Below are 14,252 nucleotides of genomic sequence, written 5' to 3'. Positions count from 1 at the left end.
TAAATAACTGACTTAACAAATTTTTTAATCTATTTAAACCAGAGGTAATATATTATTCATATGTGGATGAATGAATAGTTGCATTTGGAGTCAAACATGGTCATCAGGCATCAGTTTTGCCGGCATTTTTTCAGTTAAGAATGGATGACGAATCATGTAATTTAGCTTTACTCATTCAAATTTTTATCGTCAGCATACAATTCTTTTTTAAACGAAAATTCGTTCAAGCTAACAAATGTAATGAGATCGTCATGATCATTTACACATAAAAATTCAAAAATAACGTAACAAAGTGCGTCACCCGTTAACAAATAGAAATCTTAAAATTTATGATTTCCGACTTCTTTAGACACAAACAAAGAACGTACTTAGCCCCATATTAATTGTATTTAAAGTGGATTTTTTTATTTATAAGAAATACATATACACATGCACATAGATTCACCTTCTTGATTAGTTCAAGAAAGGGTGATTGAAGTTTTCTTGACCAGAGTCATGGCTACTCCATGTAATAAAAATATATACACATATTCCAGTCCCAAAAAAAAAAAAAAACACTCATGTATTTGTGGTTGTCAAAAGACTTACAACTAAAAAGTTACTACGTCCGGTCTTAATTATAAGAGTTGATTGACTAATTTGAGGAGTTTAAGAAAATAAGTTAAGTTAGTTATTTGTAATAAACATGTGTTGTCTTTCCTAAAATATCCTTACTAATCAAGTTTATTGGCTAGAAATATCATTATTAGAGGGATTATCTTAAAAAAATGTACTCCTCGGCCCTTATTATAAGACTCCATTTGACTTTTTATTTGGTCCTAATTATAAGACCCCAATCCATTTTGTCTCTTATATTATGCATTTTTTTCCAAGATAATCCTTCTAATATGATAGTTTTAGCCAATATACTTAATTAGCAAGGATATTTAGGAATGACAACATTATTTATTATAAATAACCAACTTAACTTACTTCCTTAATCTCCTCAAATAAGTCAATTGGGTTTTATAATTAGGACCGGAGGAGTACAAATATAATAGACAAAATGGATTAGGGTCTTATAATTAGGACCAAAATAAAAGTCAAACGAGATCTTATGTTAAAGATCGGAAGTGATATTTAATTAAAAGGATGAGTACTCGGTTAAAGTTATAAGTAGGATCAAATTGCGATGTCTTACTTACAAAATGAGTCTACTTGTCACTAGATTACAAGCTTTATTTATATAGCCATAATTTATTTATCTACTACCTCTGGTCCTAATTATAAGAGTCAGTTAACTAATTTGAGGAGATTAAGGAAGTAAGTTGAGTTAGTTATTTGTCCTAAATATGTGTTGTCTTTCCTAAAATATCATTGCTAATCAAGTGTATTAACTATAACTATAATTATTAGAAGGATTATCTTGGAAAAAATTGAGTAAATATGAGAAACAAAGTGGATTGGAGTTTTATATTTAAGACCAAAATAAAAGTCAAATAGAGTCTTATATTAAGGAACGGAGGTAGTATTTATTTACTTATTTATCTGGGGTGTTCCTCTTCCAACCAATCAGATGGAAAGTATTAGAAAGATTGAAAGTGTACATATAATGATATAAATAAACTATTTTTTCCGGCAATCATTGGGATTGGTCCCATGACTCGGCTAATGAGGTGGTATGGCGGCAATTGCTGGTTGACTCTGTGGGCACATAATCCATCTTCTTCACTTCATTGTATCTGTGCTTCATTTACAGTTCCATATATTAATCGCTCGTGTTCCGTCGACTGACCGTTCAAAAGTAATTTAAAGGAGCAGTTTCATTTATAGCTGTTTTGGCTGTTCAAATTTCTTTACGGCTCGTGGATTTTCAGCTCTGATACAGGTATCCCACGCCTTTCTTTAACTAGCACAGCGCACTTGATCGTACTCTTGATCAATCTGATCACTCTTAATTTTCCCTGGTCTCTCACTTCTTTGGACTATTTCGGATCTAATGCAGCTATGTTCTCTTGCATAGTTTTGCTAAATGCTTGAGACCAATATTAATGTGGATGATATTTACTGCCTCTGAGCGGATGGTTGGGAAATATCTTCATTTGCTTTGTTAGTTAAAACATGCAAGCTTTGCCAATTTGATCCCCCATTTTCAAGTCCTCTCTATTCTGAATCTAGTTCTTTCATCAACTCACATTTTGGTTTTTGGTTAAATTATTGCTTTCTATTGACGAAAGATATATGTGTCCATGAACGGATGAGATACGTTAGAAGATTGTGTCAATAATTTGATTCGGAAAGCGTGATTTAAGTAAACTAAGTGGATGATCCAATTGCGGTGGTCCTGGTGGATATATATTTTTCAAGTTATCGGTTCTAAGGAGATGCATACATAGTCCACATCTTCCGCATCCCCCAAAAAACAAAAACTCATGAATGATCACCAGTATTTTAACTCATTTTGTTATCTGCATCAGGGTATTAGGAATTACAAGCTGGCCAAAAAATTAAGAATTACAAGTAGTGTGAACTTACAGATGTAAAATTTTCAGGGAAAATGGCACCTGAGCCGGTCAATGTTAGGGAGTTCCAGCAGTTGGCTAAAGAGGCCCTCCCGAAAATGTATTATGATTTCTATGCTGGTGGAGCTGAAGACGAGTTCTCACTGAAGGAAAATATGGAAGCATTTCGTAGGATTACGTACTGACCTTCACTGATGATCTTCTGATTGTGGTAAATAGTTAGCATATACTGATGGGTTGCATTTTTTGGATGGTTTCTCATTCCTCAGCTTACGACCTAGAGTTCTAGTGGATGTTAGTAGAATAAATATGTCTACTACTGTACTGGGATACAAAATCTCCGCGCCAATCATGATTGCTCCTACTGCTATGCACAAGTTGGCTCATCCTGAAGGTATGAATTATCAGAAAGACATGATTATGATTGCGTATTCATTCACCTTCTATTTCCATCATGTAAATTATTTCATTTTTCTGTCATTTATCACTGCAGGAGAGGTTGCCACAGCCAAAGCAGCAGCTGCATGTAACACCATAATGGTATACTTAAGAAAGAAAGCCTCATCACTTGCTCAAACACCATGCTGACTTTCTGAAAGTTTCCATGTTTTTTTAAAGGTTCTGTCTTTCATGTCTACCTGCACTGTGGAGGAGGTTGCTTCGAGCTGCAATGCTGTTCGGTTCTTCCAGCTCTATGTATTGCTCTCAAATAACTGATTTCATTTTTTTTTGGTTTTGTCTTTATGCCAAATTTTATCACCTCCTCTTTCCTTTTTTAATATCATTTGTTGAATTTAAACTTTAATCTTGCGATATTGTTCACCAGGTTTACAAAAGCGAGATGTGACAGCTGCATTAGTGGATAGAGCTGAAAGGCTTGGATATAAAGCCCTCGTTCTAACTGTTGATGTTCCCCGACTTGGTCGAAGAGAAGCGGACATAAGAAACAAGTAATTGGTTTTTTTTTTTGGGTATATGCTGTATTCCCCACTAATAAGTCTGAACAACTTGCAAAATCTAATATGAAGATTGATGCTGCAAACTGTCTCCTAATGCTTGTTGCAATGTCCTCTGCAGAATGATTTCACCTAAATTAAAGAATTTTGATGGCCTTTTCTCAACTGAACTTGAGTCTGTAAGTAGAATATATATCCATATGACTCAAATTCTTACCTTTCATATCTCAACTTTCAATCCCATTGGCAATTTCATCATTTACAATATTCCTACGCCACCATGTAAAATGTAATAGGTTATCTATGATTTCAAAACATGCATATTTTTTAATTATTCTATGTGTTTCTACAAAATTACTTAAATCATAGGCCACACAAAAGTTACATCTTATGTGCAATGTTAAGGCTCCTGTGAAGTAGTTCTGTTATTGGTAGAAATTTTGAAAAATAACTTGAAACAATTAGAGTCCCTTCTCTTGTTAACTATTATATTGATCAAACTCTAGTGCTCCTATTATTAAAGAAAGAGTTGGACACTAATTCAAGCATCTTGATTAACATGTACTAATAATCATGAATGAACCTCATTTTATCATCAATTCCTCCCTCATCCTCCTTCCACGGCTTTTTTTTTTTTTTTTTTTGTGGATTTCCAACTGAGACAAAAACATCAAGACATAATAACCCTGCTATGAACTTACACCAAAAAAAGAGAGAGAGTAAAATTGGGATCACATGAATCTCCTTGTAGTTAATAAGATAAAGATGAATGTTGTGTTATTCAAATATGTGTGCGTAATGCTTTGGATTATATTAACATTAATGATTATGTCCATATTTGCTCAGCCAGCTTTTTGAGAATTTGCTGAGTAGGTAGGTTATGAGGAAGAGCCTTAGCACAATGGTAAAGTTGTTGCCATGTGACTTAGTGGCTACAAGTTCAAGTTATGGAAATAACCTCCTGCAAAAATCTAGGGGAAAGCGTATAATAGATGTAAAGTCGGTCTAACCCTCCCTGAACCCCACACATAGCATGAACTCATACATGATGCTATATTTTATTGGCTGGTAGGTTATCTAGATCACTTCAATATTGGGATATATGATGAGATATAAGTAACCCAAACAACAATGCATCAAATTTATTACTGGTATAGCAATATCTTGTGTTGCTTTTCCCATCTTATCTTTCTCCTTTCAGAATATGCTGAAGAAATAAATCCTGGATTTGTGTTAAAACATTTATTTCTTCAGTTATTTATCTTTAATTTTTCCTTTAGGATTGTCAAAAGATCAGCATTGTGCATGAAAATGTGTGTTCATAATCACATCAAAAGACATGCTTTATGCGCTTGCATAAATGCATGAGGATATATTACTATAATGATGTCCTAGAACTGCATTGATGGGTTTTATTGAATAAAATTGTTAACCCTGAGTTAAACTTTCAGGACAATGGTTCAGGTTTGGAAGCTTATGCAAATCAGACATTAGATGCATCATTGCAATGGAAGGTATGGATAAGAATTGAGTAAGAGCTCAGATTTCCCTTTTCATACTCCTAGGAAATGTCTCAAAAATCAGGAGATGAGCAATGTTTTATGAAATGGCCAAAAGCAAATTTTCTATTATTGAAAGAAGCACACAAGCACGCAAAAATGTTCTTCCTCAGAAAATCCCATGACAATTTTAAACTTCTTAGACTATGGTTTAACAAATATCACTCTGGAGGATGTAAATTATGCTTTACTCAGTGGGTACTAATTTTCCGGCTTCTGTATATTTAAGTGTAGCAGTAACCAATGATATTAAACTGGAGTAACGTATTTTTAGGAAAACTACTAATCATCTAGCTTAACGAGTGCAGTAATATGGCTTGGCTGATTGTCTCTGGAGGCTTGATGCCTAAGATGTTATCATAAGTTTATGTAATGCACTCTCATTTTAAATGTTGATGGCAAGATCCTAAACAATTATTTGCTAACTTGAGCACCGTACTGTCTGCAGGATATAGCATGGTTGAAATCTATTACGAATCTGCCAATTCTTATCAAGGGTGTACTTACCGGTGAAGATGGTATGTAAAAGCATAGTATATCTACTCTACTTGATTATTCATTTTCCAAAGAATTGGTTAAGCCCTTAAAAGGACATCCTCTGAGATCTCTGCGCTTTAATGAGAAAAACATTGATTCATTTATCTCTCAGAAATTCAGAAATAGAAATCCTTCTGTTGATTTATTATTATATTGATGTCATGGTATGCTCATACCCATCAATTTTCGAAACTTATCTCTTGAGGCTTCTGCCTACATTTTGCAATGAATAATATATTTGATAGTTCATTCTCATGTTTCTCGTTGACCTCTTTATCTTCATATTAGTTAATATGTAATGGGATCGTACTGGCAGCAATTATGGCGGTGGAAGTAGGTGTTGCTGGCATAGTTGTCTCAAATCATGGAGCCCGCCAGCTTGATTATTCGCCAGCCACCATTTCTGTGCTAGAAGAGGTGATTCTTTATATAAGATTTCATTAAGTAAATTCAATACACGTTTTCTTCTTATCTTCGAAACATATGGGTTTTTTCTCACAAAAGAAAACAAAACAAAAAAAAAAGAAGAAGAAGAAGAAAAAGGGCTTTGAAAGAACGGGAACTTATGGGAAATGTAGCTGTTTAGCTTGATCGGGTTGTGGCAAAAAATTGCTGCTACAACGGGCAATTTTGCCTGCAATTTAGAAGCAGGGCGAAAAAACTGTGATGTAGTGAACAACATTCACTGTCGCAAAAATAGAAATTAAATTTTATGCATTTCATTGGGGGAAAAAAAAAGGTTTTTTGGCAGCACATGATTGACATTAAATGAAGGGAAATTTTGGGAAACATTCTTTAATGCTTCATTGGCTCTCCAAAATGCCTTACATGAAAGCCCAAAACTTGCTTCTAAAATCTGCCTCATTTATGGGACACTAGAGGAAATGAAATATAAAATTTATAGCAGATTATACCAATCAAGCTACAAATAATACAACTCATTCATCAAACTGCGCGTAATGAACAGGGCTCACATCCAATTGTATGAATATAGCACTTGACATGTTTCCAAGTACAAAAAAGAATATATCTGGGGTTCAAAAGTGTGGTTAAAAGTAGAATGCATAAAAGAAATCTGATTTAATATAGGTTGTTATACATGGTTGCTATGCCATGTAATTAGAATACTCATGTGTGATCCAATTACGAAAGGGGTTTAGCACATCCAGTATAATTCATATTGGCAACCCATGAATGCAGGTAGTGCGTGCTACCAAAGGTAAAATTCCTGTGCTCCTCGATGGTGGTGTGCGGCGAGGAACAGATGTATTTAAAGCTTTAGCCCTTGGTGCACAAGCTGTCCTTGTAAGCTCTCAACCCTGGCTGATAAAATTATCTGTTGTAACCCATTTTCGGCGTTCAAGAATCCTACTGCTGTGCTGGAAAACAATTAGCAACTAAACCCCGTCCACTTACATAGCCATGGCATGTATTGATTTTGGTGACTTTGTGGAGATGATACCTGACTTCTAAGCACATAATTCCACCTGACTAAACTCCTCTTTAGGGTATGTTTGAGAGTTGAGGGGCAGGAGATGGTCATAGCTGCATAGATCGGATTCATAGATATTATATAACCTATTATATTCTTCGCATATCATATTCCTCAAGTGAGAATAAAATTCGCCAAGTGAAAAAAAATTCAAAGAAATAAAGGACGAGAAGGATGAGGTCAATGGTCAAATGATAATTCCCATTTATCCGGGGAAAATGCCTTTTCCTCCTTAACCTCCCAATTTAGAGGAAGCTTAAAAATCCACAAGGGCAGGACTTTGGATGATTTTGAGAGGTTGGTTGAAAGTTCGTCATTATTTTTCCTTTACTTCTAATTACTCCCAAATAAGTGAAAAGTTCCAATGAAACCTTCCTTCTCTCTCCTCCCACTCCATTACCCGCATTTGAGCATATATACTTGATTATTAGGTTTTAGAGAACCGGAAATATTCAGATTAATAAACTTCTATGATATCTATTAAGATTATGAATATTAAAAATTTCTCTTAGATTCAACAATAACTGTCACCAAGTACTGATTCATGCAGGTTGGACGGCCTGCAATCTATGGACTGGCTGCAAAAGGGGAAGGTGGGGTGAGACAAGTCATTGAAACACTCAAGACAGAGCTTGAGCTCACCATGGCTCTGGCTGGATGCCCTAGCCTAAAGGATATTTCTAGGAGTCATGTTAAGACAGAGAAGGAGAGGCTTCTCTCCATGCTTTAATTGTGTTGTAGATCTCTTTTTCTCTCCCTCGTCAGCTTTATTAGTTCCTTTTAGTAAGTACATTATGTACAGAGGGGGAAACAAACTTCTCGTGTTAGAAACGATCTATATGCCTTGTTCTAATGTGATGGGTCAAATTATCCAAAGTAGAATATATCTCCTCTGTTCTTGCATGATTTCTGTCACTGGCAAGAAACACGTGAACCCCATCTTTGTCTTCTATCCAACTGCATCCTGGACTCTTATGCATTCCTTCGTCTTTCATCAACTGTCTGGTTTGAGCAAGATCATTCCATCTCCCTGCTGAAGCATATAAATTCGCTAACAGAACGTAGTTTGCAGTGTTATTAGGTTCCAACTCTAAGAGATTTTTAGCTGCAATTTCTCCCAGGTTAACTTCACCGTGAATAAAACAGCCTCCAAGCAGAGCACTCCACATCACAGAATCAGCTTCCATTGGCATTTTCTTTGTAAGTTCATATGCTTCATTGAGTTTGCCTGCACGACTCAAGAGGTCAACCATACATGTATAATGCTTCAATGTAGGTGTCAAGTTGTAAGTTTCCATCAGCGAAAAACAGTCATGACCCATCTCAATTGATCCGGCGTGAACGCATGATGAAAGAACCGATAGAAAAGTGATATGATCTGGTCTAACTTTGCCAGCTAACATTTTGCGAAAATGAGCAATTCCTTTCTCCCCATGTCCATGCATGGCATAAGCAGTAAGAATAGCATTGTCGGACACCAAGTCAGGGTTTAATATTCTGTTATAAGTAATCATGCAATACTTGATATTCCCACATTTCCCATACATGTCCACTAAGGCAGCTCCAACGTGAACATCTGAATCGAACCCTGCTCTAATTGAATATGCATGAACCTGCTTTCCTCGTTGGATGGAGGCCAACTTAGAGCATGCGGTCAATATTATTCCGACTGTGTATATGTCTGGCTTCAAATTTGGGTTTTGCATCTTAGTGAACAATTGAATTGCTGAACCATAATGGCTATTTTCCACACACCCAGCCAAAATACCATTCCAAGTATACACACTGGGTTCAACACCGTCATTCATCATTCGCTCGAGAAGTTCTTGAACCGTTTTAGTTTGATTGCAGTGCGCATAGCCAGATATCAGAACATTCCAAGTTGCGACATCCCTTTCACTTACTTCTTCAAAAGCCCTTTGAGCAGAAAACATGTCATGACATTTAAAGTAAAGTTCTACCAAAGCTCCACCTACGAAACTGTTGGATTGCAGACCTCTGACGATGGCATGGGCATGTATCTGTTTCCCTTGTCGAACGGAAGCCGTGTCAGCACAAGCAGTAAGAACGCTTCCAAGAGTGAATGAATCTGGAGTAATTCCATCTTTCAGCGACTCATGAAACAAACTCAAGGCTTCATCAAACAAAAAGTTGTCCACGTATCCTGAAATCATTGAATTCCATGATATTCTTTCCCTTTCAGCACTTTCCTCCTCCATCTGATCGAATAACCTCCTGGCTTTAAAGATGTTGCCATTTTCACTATACCCTGCTATCATTGTGTTATAAGATGCAGAGCATTTCCTTGAAATCTTGGAAAACAATTTGAAGGCACTTTCCATATCACCGCACCTCCTATACATGTCCAATAACCCATTAATGACGAAAGCATTAGACGTGAAATCATGTCTAATGATATGGCCGTGAAGTACTTTCCCAAGGCTCAGTTTTCGTAACCTTGCACAAGAAGGAACAACACTTGCCAGCGTCCGTGCATTTGGTTCAGGCCCAGCTGCTTGCATTTTAAAGAGTAGTTGAATTGCTTCCTCATCATAACCATTTTGTGCAAATCCTGCAATCACTGCACTCCAAGAAACTAAATTGGGTACTACATCGCCCAGAGACATATCTTGTAAGAGATCCAGAGCCTCATATGCCATCCCATTTGCAGCACAAGCAGTTATAATAGAATTCCATGAAACACAATCCTTTTTAGGCATTCTTTCTAGAACTTTCTTAGCATTGTCTAGGCTTCCACATTTACCATACATGTCGATCAGAGCATTGCCTACATATATATTTGTACCAAACTGAATTTTCAATAGAATCCCATGTAGTTGCCTGCCCAATTCCAAAGCACCAAGACCATAACATATCTTTAACACCACAGGGAACAAAAAGAAGTCCAATTTCACATCTTCGCATAGTAGTTCTTGAAAAAGAAGAAACGCTCCCTCAAATAACCCGTGATCAACATAAGCACTCAGGATCGCTGTCCATGAATACAAGTTTCTAAGCGGCATTTTGTCGAACATCAAACTTGCATCAGCAAAACAGCCGGTTCTTCCATACATCTGAAGCAACTTGGTATCGACAAATTCATGCTCTTGAAACCCAGTTTTGATTGAGTGAGCATGAACCTGTTTGCCCAAACTCGGGCACACACAAGATTCGAGAATAAAGGCATAAGTGGTTGAGTTCACAGGTTGATCAAGTATGAAAAAATTAGATTGGAAGGATTTTGAGGGCTGGAAGGACAAGCAAGGTAGTTTTGCTCGCTTGGATGAAAATTGAGAGTGATATATGAATGGGTCTAGTGGCGGGCGAGTCATGGACTCCGATAGCTGGAAGGCCATGGACATTGACATGTTGGCTTTGCTGTGAGCTAACACCAAAAGAACACAGCAAGAAAGCTTCGGCTGTTCGATCACACAAAATCTCTATTATTTTAGCACACTGACTATTCATCCCATCTAAACCACATCAAGTGCACTGCACGGAATTGATGCATATTTGTCGGCATTTCTTCTTATGCCATCAGTTGATGGTTCCTTGATCACTCGATGATGCCAATATCTGGACTTTCAGAAATGGGAGTGTGAGGGGAAAAGCCGAGAATTTTTACGGGAAAGCACTCAAAAGAGCAGGGCAAAAGTCCTGGTTCACGATGATCGAAAATTTCCCCCGCCTACTCGATAAGGCACGTCGAAATTATCAGAGCTCGCTATTATTATCATCTGAAATTTGCTTTAATAATCGAAGTTTACCGAGTTTGAAACTCAGCCTCCCCAAGAAATCAGTTGAGGTATTAATTCATGATTCAGTCATCAAAGTATTGTTAAATTTATATATTTTCAATTTTAAATAGAGAAAGTTATAAATCTTGAAAATGATTGAATTAATCATCCATTTACCTTTTTTTATATATTGATCCTTTTCAACCAATTTACAAAGTCATGATTCTTCAATATCATGTTTTCTTCCAATGGCTCTTGTGTAAATTCTCTAGTTCTGAAAAGAAAAAGGGAGAATGAGAATGAGGAAAGAAAAATAATTATAAAATAAGTTCTGAAAGTTATCATTTCTTACTTTGAAACATGTCATTATATACTGTTTAGGTTGTTATCAGAATATTTTAGTAATTATTTTTTTTCTTAGGACTTCATTGTAATTCTTCCAAAAAAAGTGAATAAAGATAACAAATTAAAAATAATTTGAAAAAGTTCATAGGAAAAAAACACTAAAATATCCTAAGACATGTTAAAAGACATATTATGGTGGATAAATTTCAAAATTTCAAGTCAGATCCCTTTTATTATTTTGAAATTTTAAAATTTTGTGAAATAACATTATCCTTACTTTTAGTGACTACTTCTATATAGATATTGATTATTCTAGTTTTACTAATAACTATTTTTATTTTCAAAATTGTAATGACTACTTTGTATAACTATTGACTACGAAAAGATAGTAAATAACTAAACAAAAAGTAATCACTAAATCTCTAACAACACTTAATGCATTTTTCAAATTTTTGAAAGAAAAGCAGTCAATAGCTAAATAAGAGTAGTCACCAAAATTTTAAAAGTAAAAGTAATCAATCACAATACTAGAGTAATCAGTAACTAAACAAAAATAGTCATCAGAGTTTTAAAAACAAATATATTTAGTAACTTAAAAGAGTAGTCATTGAAGCTCTGATGAGCGATCACTGAAGTTTTGGTTAGGGGTGTTCAACACTAGCCTGTCCCGATGGGCCCATTCTGGTCCCGGTCTTATTAGGGCAGGACAGACCCATCTTGAAATTTTTCAAAACGAGATAAACCGAGATGAGATGGGACCCCAGACGGGGTCGTCCCGTCCCGGTTCCTTTTTTTTTTATCATATTTATATAATATCTTTTTTATCATTTTTTTTAAGACTTGAGACTATTCTATAGAACTATAGACCCCTTTATTTAGAGTTTTTATATTTGTTGATGATTTGAGACTATTGATTATTAGAATTTTTAACAAGCTTTTATTGTGTTCAAAACTTTTATTTAGAGTTTTTAATGACTATTATATACAATATTTTGGGTTTTTGTTTAACGATACCCAAAGAAATAAAAAAGAAAGCAAAAAGATGTTTTTACAAAGGTTAAGCCCAAAAAATTACAATTAGAAAAAAATCAAATTTTATTGTGCCCAACAACTCAAAAAAATTGAAAAAAAAAATTATATCGACACGTCCCGATCCTATCCCGACCGGGACCAGGACAACACAGGGACGGGACAAGACACAAGACAATTTTGTTATCCTATTACTGTTCATCAGGACGAGCTAGAGCTGGGAATCAGGGCCGGCCCGGCCCTCCAGAACCGGCCCTTCAAGGGCTGGCGGGCTTAAAAGGGCCGGCCCTCCAGGGCTGAAATTTTAAAAATACCCCAATTTGCTAGGCCCGGCCCTTAAACTACAGGGCCAGGGCCGGCCCGCGGGCTTTTGGCCCGTTTAAGAAAAAATACTATTTTTTATATTTATCATATTTTTTTATAAAAATATAAAAATAAACCAATGAAATTATTAATAAAAGACATAAATATGAATAAAATTAAGTCACAAATATAAAATATTATCATATATAAATATTCATCAACATCTAAGAACATCTAAAACATTCATTAACAAGATAACAACATCTAAAAGTTTTATCTATAATGCAATTGTGCAATAAATAAACACTATCATTAATCTTTTGAAACTTCATCATCACTATAATTAATTATTTTTCTTCATAAGTATGCTTTTCTTTCGTAACAAAAATATCAAGTTTTTCTTCTTTATAAGAATTTTATTTTTAAATTTTGCAATCTAACTATTATTTTACTTTAATGTGAGAAACATTGTTGTTGAAACTCATGAATTTCTAATTCAAATTATAGAATCACAAGTTATATAAGTATAAAAATATTCTATTATCAAATATATATATAGTTTAAAAATATCAACGCATATAATATAAATCAAATCATTATTAAAGTCCAAATTAACCCATTTTTTAAAAATTTAATTGGATAAATTATTGTCTAAAACTAAATTTAATTTTAAAATGATAATAATAACTAAATATTTGAAATATTATTAACAATGTAAAAAATTAATAACATTAATATTATATAAAAAAATTAAAAATAAAAAAAATTATAAAAGGGCTTAAAAGGGCCGGCCCTTTTAAGCCCTCGGCCCTCCAGGGCCAGCCCTCCAGGGCTTATTTCTCATTTTAAGAGAAAAATATCAAGCCCGGCCCTCATAATTTCAAGGCCTAAAAGGGCCGGCCCGACGGGCTCGGCCCGTTTTCCCGGCTCTATGAATAGCCCTAGTTTTGGTGACATGTCCCCTGAGCTTTAGCGGCCAGCTACCAACAGGGTCATTGACACCATAACTCCAACGACCAAAAACCGATTAAAAGTGATGATGTGGTAATATTTTTAAAAAATAATAAAAGAAAGGCATTTGCATAATTTTGGACGATTTGAAAACTTCAAAATAATACAAGGGCTTTGAATGGTTTCAAAATAGTACAAGGGCTTTGAATTGAAATTTTAAAATTTACCCACACTAATTTGACCTTTAGCAATTTTCAAAATATTTTATTGTCTTTTTCCAAGTTAACAAGTATTTTATAATTTTAAAAATAAAATAATTATTAAATACTACCTCCGGTCCTTAATATAAGATCATATTTGACTTTTATTTTGATTCTAAATATAAGATCCCAGTCCACTTTGCTTCTCATATTTATGCATTTTTTCCTTAGGTAACCCTTCTAATAATTGTAGTCCTAGTCAATATAGTTGATTAGTGAGAATATTTTAATAAAAATAACACCTATTTATTACAAATAACTAACTTAACTTCTTTTCTTAATCTCCTCAAATTAGTCAACTGGGTCTTATAATTAAGACAGAAAGTAGTATAAGATTATTCATAGTTTATTTTATGTACACAAACTTCATGCTCGTTTAAATATTTGTCTTTCTTAAGTCATAACTTAGAAATACTTAATGGCAGCTCCTGACGTGTATAATTAAAATTTAAAAATAAGAAAAATAATTTTAGACAAAGGGACCGAAGCGTACCGATGGAACTCCTGATTTTCTTGATTTTGACCAATTTCTCGTAAAAAAAAAATGTTGGTCAGAAGCATATGGACTTGACAAAATCTACC

The 14,252-nt window shown here is 34.8% G+C and overlaps 2 protein-coding genes across 3 annotated transcripts; one reads left to right on the top strand and one right to left on the bottom strand.

Moving 5' to 3' along the window:
- Window positions 1–1,660: 1,660 nt before the first annotated feature.
- On the top strand, window positions 1,661–7,949 carry LOC114711912 (peroxisomal (S)-2-hydroxy-acid oxidase GLO4). 2 transcript variants are annotated; one of them, XM_028896341.1, is made up of 12 exons: window positions 1,661–1,867; window positions 2,532–2,679; window positions 2,771–2,895; window positions 2,995–3,041; window positions 3,120–3,210; window positions 3,334–3,451; window positions 3,579–3,636; window positions 4,909–4,971; window positions 5,465–5,534; window positions 5,870–5,970; window positions 6,754–6,858; window positions 7,596–7,949. In XM_028896341.1, exons 2-12 carry the CDS (start codon window positions 2,537–2,539, stop codon window positions 7,773–7,775), a joined length of 1,101 nt encoding a protein of 366 aa, XP_028752174.1. In that variant the 5' UTR covers window positions 1,661–1,867; window positions 2,532–2,536; the 3' UTR covers window positions 7,776–7,949. The 2 variants fall into 2 exon arrangements, with proteins under 2 accessions (XP_028752174.1, XP_028752173.1); XM_028896340.1 differs by lacking the exons at window positions 1,661–1,867; window positions 2,532–2,679 and having other exon boundaries at window positions 3,120–3,197; window positions 3,328–3,451.
- On the bottom strand, window positions 7,854–10,829 carry LOC114711910 (pentatricopeptide repeat-containing protein At2g13600-like). The gene has a single exon (XM_028896337.1). The coding sequence runs from the start codon at window positions 10,411–10,413 to the stop codon at window positions 7,870–7,872; it is 2,544 nt and encodes an 847-aa protein (XP_028752170.1). The 5' UTR covers window positions 10,414–10,829; the 3' UTR covers window positions 7,854–7,869.
- Between the last annotated feature and the right edge of the window lie 3,423 nt (window positions 10,830–14,252).

The sequence above is a fragment of the Neltuma alba genome, unplaced genomic scaffold, assembly GCF_004799145.2.
Source record: "Neltuma alba isolate B1F8T4 unplaced genomic scaffold, ASM479914v2 tig00011322_pilon, whole genome shotgun sequence".
In the NCBI taxonomy this organism is placed as follows: domain Eukaryota; kingdom Viridiplantae; phylum Streptophyta; class Magnoliopsida; order Fabales; family Fabaceae; genus Neltuma; species Neltuma alba.
The sequence above is the reverse complement of the archived record's forward strand: the minus strand, read 5'-3'. Positions and strand labels throughout refer to the sequence as shown.

Coding starts and splice junctions, on each gene's coding strand:
- LOC114711910 (XM_028896337.1), bottom strand. CDS start 10,413: ATGTCAATGTCCATGGCCTTCCAGCTATCGGAGTCCATGACTCGCCCG.
- LOC114711912 (XM_028896341.1), top strand. CDS start 2,537: ATGGCACCTGAGCCGGTCAATGTTAGGGAGTTCCAGCAGTTGGCTAAA. Junction 3,211..3,333: donor GCTCTATGTATTGCTCTCAA/ATAACTGATTTC, acceptor CACCAGGTTTAC/AAAAGCGAGATGTGACAGCT. Junction 3,637..4,908: donor TCTCAACTGAACTTGAGTCT/GTAAGTAGAATA, acceptor TTAAACTTTCAG/GACAATGGTTCAGGTTTGGA.